General features: G+C 27.7%; 2 protein-coding genes across 2 annotated transcripts in view; one reads left to right on the top strand and one right to left on the bottom strand.

Moving 5' to 3' along the window:
- Nucleotides 1-10633, top strand: part of LOC106677705 (alpha-mannosidase 2) — a gene marked incomplete in the record, with an annotated part of 27686 nt that extends 17053 nt beyond the window's left edge. Inside the window, 7 exon segments of the mRNA XM_067049454.1 lie at nucleotides 2877-3089; nucleotides 3174-3352; nucleotides 4285-4421; nucleotides 5123-5275; nucleotides 7556-7678; nucleotides 9376-9636; nucleotides 10436-10633. Of these exon segments, the coding sequence (XP_066905555.1) occupies nucleotides 2877-3089; nucleotides 3174-3352; nucleotides 4285-4421; nucleotides 5123-5275; nucleotides 7556-7678; nucleotides 9376-9636; nucleotides 10436-10585 (1216 nt within the window).
- Nucleotides 10634-11605: 972 nt separating this feature from the next.
- LOC106677706 (TATA element modulatory factor) overlaps nucleotides 11606-14711 on the bottom strand; it is a gene marked incomplete in the record, with an annotated part of 37181 nt that continues 34075 nt past the window's right edge. The window contains 1 exon segment of the mRNA XM_067049453.1: nucleotides 11606-14588. Within this exon segment, the coding sequence (XP_066905554.1) occupies nucleotides 14541-14588 (48 nt within the window).

Here is a 14711-nt window from a genome sequence, read left to right as displayed (position 1 = left end):
AACAAACGAAAAACGACAGGACTTTTTGAATGCCCTGGTATTTTCCAAACATCTTTCATGATGGTTTTGGAAAACAAGTTGCCATGCAAAACTTCCTTAGTATGGTGATTTTTCTTTCTGTCAAAGCTCAGTCAGTTTTATGATTAAATTTTTATAATCCCAACAATGTAATTTTAAAAATTATGTAAACTAAATATTATATTTTAACTAAATTTATTGTTATTTCTTTTCCAGGTTCGTAATGCAGAAGGTGAGATAGTTCCTTATCAAATAAGTCGTGTATGCACGTTACCTAGCACCAGCTCAGCTTGTTATCTATTATCTTTTGTGGCTCATCTCAAGCCTCTCTCTGTAGCTTATTTTTCAGTTGAAATAGCTGAAGATAACAGGTATTTATGAAATTGATGTAAATATATTTTTTGTATTTCCTAGCCTGGAGCTTGTTTCTCTGATATCCTGCTCTTTTAGGATTTTATTTCTTTGTTTCCATAATTGTGAAAATGCAACGGCTGACTTTTCTGCCAATAAGCTTAATATCTTTATTTTTTAATGTGGTATATTGTGTTATTCTTATGTCTCAACTGTTGTGTTAATGCAACAGTGAGTATATTGGCCGAGTTTATCTATAACTGAAAACAAGTATTTTTGTTATTTTTTTTTTTTTTTTTAAGGATTATTTGGTTAGTACCTAGTTGGTTCCATTTCAATTTTGTCCGGTTCTGCCCTTTGCTTATGCATGCATAAACAAATTAACAAATTTTCTCAGCACACCTACATTTTGAAAATAGCTTTTCTTATTTGGCCCAAATTAAGAAGCAAGTTGGGTATTAGTACAAATTAGACGTAGGATTTATTGTTTCAAATACTTTCGCTTACACATGTGAAAATGTATTTTCCTTTATTTCAGAAACAGATCGTATAATTTAAATCAAAGTTGGAGAAAAGTTGTGAATTATTCTAGGCTTGGTTTAGTATAAATTTTATCAAATGTCATCAACTACCTTAGCTTACTCATGCCAAAAGTTAATTTCCTACATATTCCTTTGTTTCAACAATGGCTTATCTAATAGGTTTTATTCTCAAATGACAAATCATTAACTTTAAGATATAGGTGATTATGTACATTATAAAAATCTGTATACAAAGGACAATTTCCTGGAAAAGGAACTTAGATGAAAGAAAATAAGGTGATAAAGTAAATGAAAAGAAAAAAATATAGGAAATAGTGATGAAGCTATACTGACCCATTTATTTAAGAGACTTTTTCTTTGTTTAAATTTTTATTTTCAAATAGAATATGATGATTATATTGGATGGAATGGTAGTGTAAAGGTCTAGACCACTTTAGACCTAGCTTAGGCTACTACTGGTCCTAAAGATATTTGACTCTTCTTGTGATTAGACCAAGCAATACCTTCAAGTTCAAATATGGTCTGACTTATGTTATGCTGTCTAGTGAAAAGCTTCCTTAATAAAGCCTTCACTTCATTATAAAAAAGAAAATTTTTTTTTTCATTCTCATAATACTGAGGCCATTATAAGAACTTAATTCAAGAATCAGTAAAAATACATATTTATTGAATTACAGTTTTAAAAAATATATAAACACAGCCATACCCGCTTTGCATGACCCTTTTAACTGTAGTTTGTTATAACGCCATTTCTTTAAATATTTATTATGTATATTATATGTGCATTTTAATCTATACCTATACAATTAAAATGTATTTAAATCTAATATTTTATTATATATGTATGTGCATCATTGTAAATCTAATGAATAGATTGTTACATTAACAATTAAAGATTCAGCTTATCTTTTAATTTTAAGAAGCAAGAATAAATTTAAATTAATCTAACAGCTAAAGTTTACAATTTTTTGAAGAATGATTAATTAACATAGGATTGATTTATATAATTGTTGCATTATTAAATAGTAGTTCTTTTAATGGCAGTTTTGGCTAATATGTACCGTTATGCATAGTCTTTTATTGCCTTCTATTAGTAACACTCTGGAATTTCCTATAACACTATTTATGTACCTTTCTTGGTGGATGGCAATATGCACCGCAACCATTAAAGACCTATTTTATGCGCCATAAATTCAAATGTAGTTAAAACGTGATTCGATCAGAATCCACAAATCTTCAAAGACTTAATGGATTTATTTGTTCACATTCCTTGGGCTCCTCTATAGAATCCATACCAAACTGCGTGAGTCCTAGTGCACCAACAAAATTTGTATTAAAATGCAACAATTTAAAAATATATATATGCTGTGACTATTTATATTAATAGGATTATAAAAAAATTGTGCTTCACTAGTCATAAGTATGCTGTGTATAAGGCAACCCAATGAACTTGGGCAGCATATCATTTTTAATAAAGTGTTTTTCTCTCTATTTCTACTATTGCTTAATTTATTAGTTTTACAGAATCAAATGATTTATAAATTAGGTATTATGTATTTCTAATTCCAACAAAATATATTATGAATACTTCTACAGGAATTAGATTACTCGATATCGAAACTGTAAAAATTTTCATTTTTCATTCACGGTGATTACAATAACATGCCTTTAGATTGGGAAGTTAAAAATGTCCTTTATACATGAGTTTTCTCAAAAAAAGCAACTTTTTTATGCCAGTTCAGATTACTGGAGTGTTCGTAGTACCGAAGTTCAAATTGCTGGAGTGTTCGGAGTACCGAAGTTCAGATTACCGAGATTACACTCTGTTTATATATTCACCCAAATACATTTGTACACACAAAATAATTACAGGTTTATAAAGATCGGTCATTTATTCTTAATTCCAAAAAACTTGCTTTTATTGATTACCAGTATTTAAGAATAAAAGATAATTTTTTTTTTCAGGAATACTCATGCAAAATTGACCTTTTTTGATTCTACCATTCTTGATATATATGACGATGATTGGGAAAATAAACAGGTAGTAAATTCGAGGGATTTTTCACTCCAAAACAATAATATATCTGTTGCGTTCAGCAAAAATGGCCTATTGAAGGCAATCAATATTAAAAAAGCTGATAGGAATATTACTATTCCTCTACACCTGGACTTTCTTCAGTAAGACTCCAGCTATTTGTGTACTATAATATCACGCTACTTTGTTAAAATGAATTACTTGCTTATTTTGCTTTTATTCATTAGTTATTCAACAAGGCATGGCGGTGATGTGAGTGGTGCATATTTATTTTTGCCAGATGGAGAAGCAGAAATTGTAAAAATAACTAACCCGAAAGTGTTAATAATTGAAGGAAAAATGAAATCCGAAGTTATTGTTAAGTTCCCTACTATTGAACATTCTGTGACACTATACAATAGCGGTGGTAATTATTTTTAATACATCTCTACATAGTATAATTACCATTTGATGATTAGTTTACATATTGTCAGCTCCAGCAGATAGATCCTGTCAAATTATCTTATTGCCCTTTATTTAGAATAGAAAACAATTATTATTTTTACGCAACCATAATATATTTCTATTTGCTGTCAATTCATGGTAACTTTTAAAACAGTCGACACTGGCAAATGAATAAATAGTTATAATTTTCTGTTTTTTCTTTACCGCAGCCCTGATCATTTCCTTCATATTCACTTATAGTTAATCATTAATATTAATATTTTCAGCATTTTTTATCTTAGAGGTAAAGGAAACTATATGACTTTTACCAATACAGTGTATATGTCTATTTCCTCAACCAATTTAAAGGGAAGGGGGGTTACATGCTTAAAAAAGAATAAACTAATAAGCAGACTTTTATTCAAAGAGGTATATGTGCTCAAACTTCTTTTGCTCTAAAGTTAGTGAAATATAACAAGTGTCTCTTACCTTCAAGGCATATAATATTTATGCTATAAATTCTAAAATATATCATGTCATATACCATTATGATATTAATTGTACATATACATACATTTAATTACTAATTTATTTTGGCATAAACGATATGAACAAATATTTTCATAAAAATAAAAGCTAATTCATATTAGCTTTTTCACATGCTGTGTACTTCAAAGTATATTTTTAAATAAAGGTGAATGCAATATTTTTACTCTCATAAAAAAAAAAGAATTAATAATTTGAAAAATGAAAAATCAATGTTATGATCTTTCATATTTGTATAAAATGTAATAACATGCAGTCTTATATATTGTGCTCAACTTACAATATGTTGACTATTAATATTGATTTTATATGATATATATATTTCTGTTATTATCCTTGTATTTTATTACTTATGAATCTCCGGATTAGGTCCAGATGATTTGAGTATTGAGATTAGAAATCTTGTGGACATTGGGGCTATAGAACAAAATTATGAATTAGCGATGAGATTTTCAAGTAATATTCAGAGTGGTGTTGAATTTTATACTGATCTCAATGGATTCCAGGTAAAAATTTGTCTTTGATTATTATTAATAATTTTAAATTTGTACCTATCACAGGTGACAATGAATTAATGAGTGTCCTTGAAAAAAAAAAAATGTCATGTGAAGGTGTGTTTTCAGTACTAAAAATGCTGAAGCATGCTTGTGCAAGTTACTAATACATCTGAAATATTGTAATTTTAAAGAAAAAATATTTATTGGTGGAATATTGTGCAACCTTTTTATTATTGTTAATGCTTAAGTATTTTATTGATCAAATTATTTTTCTGCACCAAAATTGTTGGTTTTAAAAAGGTGAATTATTAAAAATCTATCAAAAGTATGTGATCTCTTAAAGTAAATAATTTCCTTAGACCTTCTAGTTGGTTCTAAAAATATTTTCTGTTACATTAATGAAAAGCCCGTTACCTGATATATCTTTCCGGTCTCAGGATAAGGGATTCAATAAGTGTCTTTGTTGCAGTGCTATAACAGTGCAGATAAATGCTTATATTGCAAACATTCTTGAATTCCTTTACAATTTAAGAATTTTTCTGGGAAAAAAAAACTATTGATTAATTATGTTTTGCATAATCATGAAGAGATGGATGAGAACATTATGTTCAACATTAGTTTCTATTGTTCTATACAATATAATATATACTGTTCCCACGAAATGAGATGATAATCCATTAATGTATTTAAACATGTTTTATTTTTTATAGATGATCAAAAGAAAAAGATTGAACAAATTACCATTGCAAGGAAATTATTATCCGATGCCTAGTGCAGCTTACATCCAAGATAAACATGTAAGGCTTTCAATTTTGTCGGCCCAGCCCTTAGGAGTTTCATCACTTTATGAAGGACAGATTGAGGTAATTCCTATAATTAAATATTTAAATATAATTCTGCTATGAAATTAATATTGGTTGATAAATTTATTTAATATAATTTAAAAAAAAATTTTAAATATTACTATTCAACAACTGTAAAACAGCAGGAAGCTGCTGGGGTTTCATGTTCCTGGTTCACAGCTCAACTTGGTTCTTAAGTACTTACAGATTACCTTTTTCTAGATTTTAAAAATGCATATGACAGTGCTACACACAAAAGCTCTACTAGGAATCAGGAGACATGAAAATTCCCCAATAGTTGATTTGTCTTGTGAGAATGAAATCTTATTCTCGCAGTGCTTATTTATGGTAAAATGCTATAGGTATGTACTTTTATAGGTTATTGTTAGTCCAGGAAAATTGCTTAGTATATTTATAGTAAAATATTGTTTATTAATTTTATAAATCTTGAATAATAGGAGTGAAAAAGATGCTTCCATATGTTTTTTTCCCGTATGTATATGTTAATATAAACAAAACTCTTGAATTAATTTAATCATCTCACTTTGTGACCTTAAATAGCCGTCAGGACCTGACGGTAGAACCTAGAAGTAATAGTAAACTGACATCTTTCAGTGAATTATAATGTAAAATTATTTGTGAAAGAAGATAGTACAAAAGTACCACTTCTAGACAGTGTGTAGGGCCTAATATGCCATATCTCTCAAGATGGGCACCATATATTTTTAAGTTCATAGCCATTAACTTCTAATGTATCACAGGTAGCCTAAATATGTAACTTGGTGAAAAAAAAAAATTCACTCATATTTGATTGGAGCGCACAATAAAAGTAATCAATTTTTTAAGTAGAGTTAATTAATGGAGTTAATGTTTGAGTGCTAGTAGAACTGATTACATTCAATATTTTCGGAGATAACATTTTTCAAACACCATTATTTTTTTTCCAGATAACAAGAAACTACAATTTGTGAATATATTTTGGGAAATATGAAAACTAATCTTCCTAGGAAAATAATCATCATAATCTAATTAATCCATTTAACAAACTTAAAATTGAGCCCTATTAAAATCCTTTACGTTCAATATTTTTTGAATTATACTTTTTCAAATACTAATATATTTTTTTTTCATAAAACGAGAAAAATTCTTGTGAATTTATTTTGACAAATATGGAACTCTTACAGATATGTCCCGTAGAAACTACTTTATGGTGTGCTTCAAATTGAGCCCTTATAGAAATTTTTACCTTCAATATTTTTCTAGATACATTTTTAACTTCAATATTTTTATCTAACTACAAGAATCCAACACAAAATGAATCCGTTAACAGAAATTAATTTATACTTACTTCTAGGTGCAGGTAAATTTTAAGCTATTTACTGAACTCTATAAAAATTATAACCAATTGTGTAACACAATATCAGTATAGATCAATAAGTCTTAATCACAATATAAAGTTCACCTGTATCTACATTTGATAATACCAATCAATTAGTAAAAGTAGCAGGGAATAATATATAATCATTCATAATTAATACATGCTTAATAAAGTAACCAATGAACAGTATTGATTTGAAAATGATCAGGAAAAAATATGAAATAATCAGAGAATTTTTTTGGCTTCTTTGCTAGACATTCTGAAGACAACGGGAAGCCTTAAAAGGAAGGGAGAATAAGTTGTTTAATGTAAGGTGAATGGACTCTGTTTCTTCTTTTTAGTTCTTAGTGGAGACCAAGGTTTACTCATTGCAACGCTTATATTTATATTTCTTAAATTTACAATAATATTTGGAAAAAATATATATTGCGACTTTTCTTGAATAGCGGCACATCTGAAAAAAAGTTTTTTTTTATTTTGGATTTGAGATATATCATAGATTGTACTGTAACTGTAATTTATTTGTAACAACTCTATTAGCTTTATGAAAGTCTCTAGAATGACCTCAGTATAGGAAGTAATCCCAGTTTATGGTACTATCTTTGGAATACCTCCAATTCTAAATAAAAATAAAATTTTTTTTTTAGATGAGTCACTATTCATGAAAAGCAACGGTGTATGTAATAGAGGGATATATATAAGTCTATCTTTAGAGCCCCTCAGTCGGTTCTGAAGCAAGCATACGATTCTTGATAGACTGTTAAATTTTTGAAGTTTTTAATATTCAATGTTGAAGGAAATAAAACCAGCCTCCTAGATAAGTTGGGAGGTTACAGTGTTGCAAATTGGCACAGCACTTTAGAATGTGTGATGCAGCCATTATTTTTATTTTATCAATTAATAAAACTCTGTTTCTTTTGTAGATAATGCAAGATCGAAAATTACTGCAAGATGATAATAGAGGTTTGGGTCAATCAGTAACTGATAATCGCCCAACCTTATCTGTTTTCAAACTTATTGTAGAAGCCAAGTCACCAGGATGTCAAGTGAGTTTTTTTCTGAAACTGTTTTATTAATATTTTATGAGATAGTTGATTAGGAATTCTCACTGTAACCACCAATATAAAAATTTTAAAATTAAATAGAATTATGCAGTTAGGTGGGTTTGTATTTTTTAAAAATATAATTGTATCTATAACACTATATTATGTATATATGTGTATATAGGAAGATGGTCAGGGTTGCGGTCAAAGGAGAAACAAAAATAGTTTAAAACAAAATATGAAAAATCAGAGAATTTTTTTGGCTTCTTTGCTAGACATTCTGAAGACAACGGGAACCCTTAGAAGGAAGGGAGTTTTAAACTATTTTGTTTCTCCTTTGACCCCAACCCTGACCATCTTCCTATATATTAATTTTTACGGTCAACTATATATACATATGTTATGTATAATGTTGCTAAATAGAAGAAAGTAATAAATTCCAGAAATTATGCCATAGAAAATTAAATTATATATTCTATTATCAAAAAGAGGATACTGTTTTTGAGTAAATAGTATATTTTTATGTATAAAAGGTTTTTAATATGTTTTTATTTTATGTATCATTTCAATATTGTTCATTTGCTTTATTAAACCAAAAAAAAAAGCTAACCAATTTTGTTCAGTCAAATATGGAGTTGAAAAGGTCGTTATTCAAAACATAGAAGGTGACGGCGCACGTCTTGTGCCCATGATTGTCCCATCATAATTAAAATTACAATACATTTAAGAAAAAATAGTAGTTAAGAATAAGTATTGAAGAAAGTTATTCATAAAAGAAATCATAAGAAAAAAAACTCAAAACCGTAGTGCTACAATTGATATTGAGAACGAACACCTATAGAAGGGGAAGGAAGAGAGATTGGTTTTTGGGAGCTGCTGGGTTGCTTAGGAGTGGGCGGGGAATGATGTTTCCTGGATGAGGTGGTCCTCATCATCTTTTGTCCAGCTCAAGAGTAGACATCTTGAAAAAGAAGACATCGAAGAGTCACCCAAGAAGAATAAGGGACTCTTTGTTTTGAATCACCAGTGAATGAGATGAGTGATAACTTTTAGAGGACAAATGCTTTGTTAACAGTCAATGTTTGTTTGCTGAAAGATTGTATACAGCAAGTGTTAGTTACCTGTTAAGGAAGAAGACAAAGAAAACCTCCATCATCAAAAAAAGATTGTATATTTGTAAAGGTAGTTAATAATTTAGTTGACTGTTCTGATTGCCTAGAAACCCACCCTGAGATTAAGAGTCTAAAATGTTATAAAATTCTCCTATCTGTTTAATATTAAAGATTTTCGTTTGAACCTAAACTATACTTTTGATATGAAAATTAAGTTAAAAATATATATATGGTATAATATAAATAATTAAGTAATATTTATATATAATTACTTTAGTACCCCTTCAACTTTTACAGCTCGCGCTATGAAAAATGAAACAAACAATACATTCTGTTACTTTGACTTTATCATAAGAAATATTGATGGAGGTAGACTGCTGACTGGTATATGATCAGCTTCTTGTTCAAAACTATTTAGTTTATAACGTGTTTAGTCTAATTTTGACTAACTGGTTTAGGTATAATATACAATTTAGTAAAAGAGGAATGCATTGTTCCCATATTGAGTGTAAACCAATTAAAATTTATTTTCTGGCCAATATTTTATTACAAATAAATTAATTTAAAATAAAAAACTTTTGATTTAAGGAAGTTGATTCACAGTGGGGTCGATTAAGTGGAAATGCCTACATCAGTTTGCAGAAATTGCTGTATCCAGTTCAAAAGTTGTTTTCCTTTGACAAGAACTTGAAAATAAGGAAAAAGGAATACATTGCTCCAATTTTACCACACCCAGCTAACATCCATTTGACAACTTCTCTAGTTTTACCAGAGGGTCTGGGTGTATTACTCCAGTCGACTTCGATTGACAGATGTTTCCAATCTGATTATAGTAAAGAAACTGATAAGGTAAATTATAGTTTTGTTTTGTAATAGAATAACTTAATGATAGATTTGTACAAATAAGATAGTAATAGTTCGGTGAAAAATTGACCTCATCAAAATTCTGAAAACTGTCTAGTTGAAACAGGAACTCGCTTATGCTCAGTCAATTATGAATGCATTGATTTTTCAAAATTTATTTATTTTTAAGCCTACTGACTTGGTTGTAGATAGTGTCTTGTCTTATAATTGATTAAAAATAAAGCTTTTATTATTCCTTGGGCTTTTAATATAATTTTTCCAACTAATAGATTAATTACAAATTATTATGAATGAATAAATGAATAAACTTCTCAAAGATCAAACGTGACCAACAGCCATTTTGATAAAAAATTCTTTAGTAATACATTTTTGTTTTAGTTTATTTATTTTCTTGTATAATATCTCTAGTTTTAAATACTTAGCTATTTATATAATAGTCCAAGATATTGAAAATCAACCAATGAACGATTAGTGATTGATTACTGGTTGATCTGCTTAATATCAAATAACTTCTTAGATAAGCCTTGAAAGTTTAGTTTGTAAAAGCTAAATGGACTGTCATTGATGAAACAGCAGAAACCAAAATGGATTGTCATTAATAAAACGGTAGAAACCTAAATGGAACGTCATTAATAAAACAACAGAGACCAAAATTAAAGTTTAGTTTTTATTAATTATTGTATTCACTGATATTTTATCAATGTCACTCTTGAAATTGATATTGTATATAATGTATTCAGCTATTAAAAATTAACCACAAACCATTATGATTGTTTTTTTACAGATTAATTTGAGTCATATTTTTCCTGTGAGAACGAATGATAGAATTTATAAAAGTACTTTGACGTTTAACGATATGCTGAGCGAAATATCATCTTTAGAAATATCTCTATGTGAAAATAACATTGATGCTTATTTTATAAGAGATTTTTAATTATTTTTTTTAAACTGTAAGTATATAATTGATTAAATACATTTTTTATAATAAAAAGTAGTTTGAATTTTTTTTTCCTTTGTTCTTTATCAGCACAATTTTTGTACCATCATACTTTGTCATTTAGTATGTATTTATACTAGCAATTGATTTTGAATTGCAAACCATTTAATATCAGCACTTTGATTTTTTATTAGCGATTATTTTATATGACATTTCTAGCTATTGTGTTGTATTAACAAGAAAATCCACAATAATTGTATAGCTGAGAAAGTGAAGGAACATCTTCACAACCCTAAAATGTTAAGTTGGTCTGGAAGATAAGTTACCTATCAGATTTTTATACATAGGCGATTCACAGCTACTATAGTTGAATATGCATGTATAATTTAACTGTTATTTTGTAATAAATCTGAATCTGTGACTCAACCGTAAAATGTCACTAGCATGCTATGGAGAAATCACAGATGAATACAGAAATACCTTAATCCTGCAATGATAGCAATTGTGAACTCCACTTTGAAACTTTCCTCTGTAAAAGTTGGATTAGTTCCTTTCTTATTGCATTTTAAGATGGGCCTGATAGTAACAATAATTGTAGTTATAAGTTTACAGTTAGAAAATAACACTTAATTTACAAATTAACTTATTTATAATCAAATAAATCGTGAATGATTTGTGGGACCTTGAAAGTTCTGAGCAATGACCATTTTTTTTTTTTATATATATATTTGGACTCAACCTTTGGTGGGTAAAGCTAATATAAAAACTTTATTTTTGTAAGTAAAGAACTACCAGGAGCTTAGATATTCTTGAAAAAGGATTCACTAATCCTTGATGATCAATGAATAATCAGCATGATACAACACTACTAATTAGTCAATAAGGATTTATTCCAGAGGAGTACTCATTTATTTATAGTTCATTGGCTATAACAATTTTATTTTCATTATAAATAAATAACAATATATATAAACATTCAATGTAATAAATGTATAATGGCTACATGGTGCATTATAATTAAAAAATTTAAAATAGATCTATCGCATAGCAACATTAGTTTATCTATTAAAAAATTCATAAATGTATATTCATTCATACCATTTATTTATTTAATTCAATATACATTGTGTAAAATTTCAGTGAGGGGAAAAAAGAGTAAAAATGTAAAAAATAAGTGATAAAATGCAAATTTATCCAACCGCTACAACAAAAATATTGATTTAAGAAGCCTATTTTTGAAACACCAAAAAATATAAATCGAGGCTTGAATGTATCAACTGATTAACAAGCATAAATTTACATAAACAATAAGTTTATAAGGCAGTGTATCTGATACAATATAAAACAAATGGTAATAATGTAAATATAAATTATACTTGTAACTGTAGAAATAATTTAATTATTTCTTTTGGGATAGAAGATTGAAACTGAAGAAATTATTTCTAAAAAGTACATTTTTTATTAAAGGTTTAATTAAAATACAGCAGAATTCACAATACATCGAACTTGCATAAAACCTATATCAGTCGAATTTATTTCAGGAACCTGTAATTCCTACTAGAAACTTTTAGATTATAAGTGATTTATGAATTTTTAAATGTGAATGTATTTATATTTTTAATTATCTAAATATGAAAGAAGGTTAGTTTATCCATGAATGAGGGGTGGCAGGGGAGGGGGATTAAAACAAGCAAGAATTATGTAAGTTTATACTGCATGTGAGCTGTTGAGGGCAAAAGTGATGCAAGACATTCTGTTCCCATAAAAAATTCTTAAATAAATACTTAGTTTATTAAATTGCAATGCTTTGAAATATACTTGTGATTATTTTTAATGTAAAAAGCTGTAATTCCTTATTAAAAAGTTCTCTTAAAGCTTTGAATACCTTAATACTCCAGGTTTGTCTTGCATTACTTTTGGATTCTATGGATCATGTCACCTCTGTTCAGGAAAAAGTTTCACTAACTGACAAAATAGTTGGTAGGTTGTTAGCTACAATAATCACACGCATTGTTCCTATTCTGGTAAAACCAAACCTGAAATAGGTTGGTCTTAGCAGAAAATGCTTAGTTCACATCTTTTTGGAAGCAGGACTAAGCAAGAAAGAGAAATACTGCTTAATATTCAACTAATGTAATTAATTAGAATTTTCTGAACAGGAAGGATATGTAAATGTTTGAATTAATTATGTATACAGAAATATTTTTTATATGGTGTATGTATAAACATCTTGTTTTTTTTATCACAAAAAAAGATATGCAATTGGTCTCAGTATGTACTATACAAATAAGTATTATCGATTTAACAAATAATTAAATCTATCTGAGGGAATTAGAGCTTAAGCGGATCAAGTCCATAAATCACAATTCTGAGACAATGAAGGTTTAAGTTTATTAAAACTAACTGAATTGTAATATGACTTAGAGGATAACTTTCTTTTTATTCTTGTGGCACCAAGCTTGACTTGATATGGGTTAGAATTTGAAAATTCAAAAACAATAATTAAAACGGCTTGTCCTCAACTAAAACTTAGTGAACGGCTTTCAGGAACAACTGTTGTCCTCTGTTAGAAGAAGTATTAATCACAATTTTTTTTATCACTTTTGGACTAGATATTCACTTGACTCAAATTTTGACTTTGTTTTTAACAGTTCAAGGTCAAAATGATCCTTGTAATGATGTAGGAATGGGACTAAAAGTGAAGAAAGGCTAACTTAATGAATCTTGTTCCAAGGTTTGGTAAATAATTATCAGTTCGAAAACACGTTTAAAGTCTCTAGAAGAAATACCGGTTCAGAAAGTTTTATAATTATGAAAGGTTAACAGACAATATTATATATTTCAATAAATAGTTTGATATTGAATTGAAGAAATTATAAAAATATACTCGATATTTGAGTTAATAATATAGGACAGCACCGTTAATAAACACTGCTTCGATCATATACATTTTTCCTATACACTATTTATACATATTTACAAAGAGTGAATCAATTAAAAGTAACAAACTGTATAAATATATTGAACAAACGGTGATTAAATTTAAACGATTTACATTAAAAAATCTTTTAAATTAAGATAAATATATTTACAATCATATATTTTATGCAAAATAGAATGGAATTGACATTGAATACAAGTAATAATAAATGTTCTCTAAGCAAAATATACACCTCTAATTATATATGTTTGTACTAGTTTTTCAAAACCTAAAGAATTAAATTACACTTTGTTAAATTCAAAGGTTTAAGACAATCCAGGTGGCAGTCAAGGAAACTAAAAATAGTAAAAAGTTATTCATTTGTTAATAAATAGTTTTTTTTTTTTTTATCTCGAGAAACTTTGAATGAAGGCAGAATCTCAAAATTGTAAAAAAAAAATATTATTTATTAATAGTTTTTTCTTTATTACTTTTAGATCCTTTTCTTGGCTCTGCTAGGTCATCTTACCATTTATTATCTATACAGTCAACTAATTAATTTCAAATATATTTAATCAATTTTAACTAAATAAAAGCAGTATGCAATAAATAAATTTATTTATAGAACTATAATAGATGTATCAGCTAATTTTTGTCTTGTTTTGTTAGTTTCATTTTTAATTGAGCATAAAAATACTAATAATCAAAACAACACTCTAAAAAAAAATAAAAGAAATAGATAATTATCACAGACTTTGAGCATAAAATCAGACAACAAAACAACACAGTTCTAACCAATAACAAAACAAATATTATAATTCACTAAATAATAACAACACAGAAAATATAACTTGCTAAACAAACCCATTATTGACTTTTTATTACATTAGCCCAATAATTTAATCCGTAGAGAAATAGGGTGGGGAGTCTTTAATATATACATGTTTATAATACAAATAATAAAATACCAAAGTTTTCAAAAATTGATTTGGTTATCTAAAAAATTATTTAAAAGATTTATATAACTTCACATCATGATGCTGGAGGACTAGCTTCTTTTTTGCTCAGTAATTCATCGATCTGGAAAAATTATAAGAAATTTTTCATTTTTTGCACAAAATACAATAATAATTAATATAATATAATTGAAGAACTCCAATCAAATCAAAATGTATATTGTCAACATTTAAAAATATTTGGCAA

This window comes from Halyomorpha halys, unplaced genomic scaffold, assembly GCF_000696795.3.
Source record: "Halyomorpha halys isolate HHAL.00 unplaced genomic scaffold, Hhal_1.1 Scaffold106.1, whole genome shotgun sequence".
In the NCBI taxonomy this organism is placed as follows: domain Eukaryota; kingdom Metazoa; phylum Arthropoda; class Insecta; order Hemiptera; family Pentatomidae; genus Halyomorpha; species Halyomorpha halys.
This window is presented reverse-complemented; position numbering and strand designations above follow the sequence as displayed.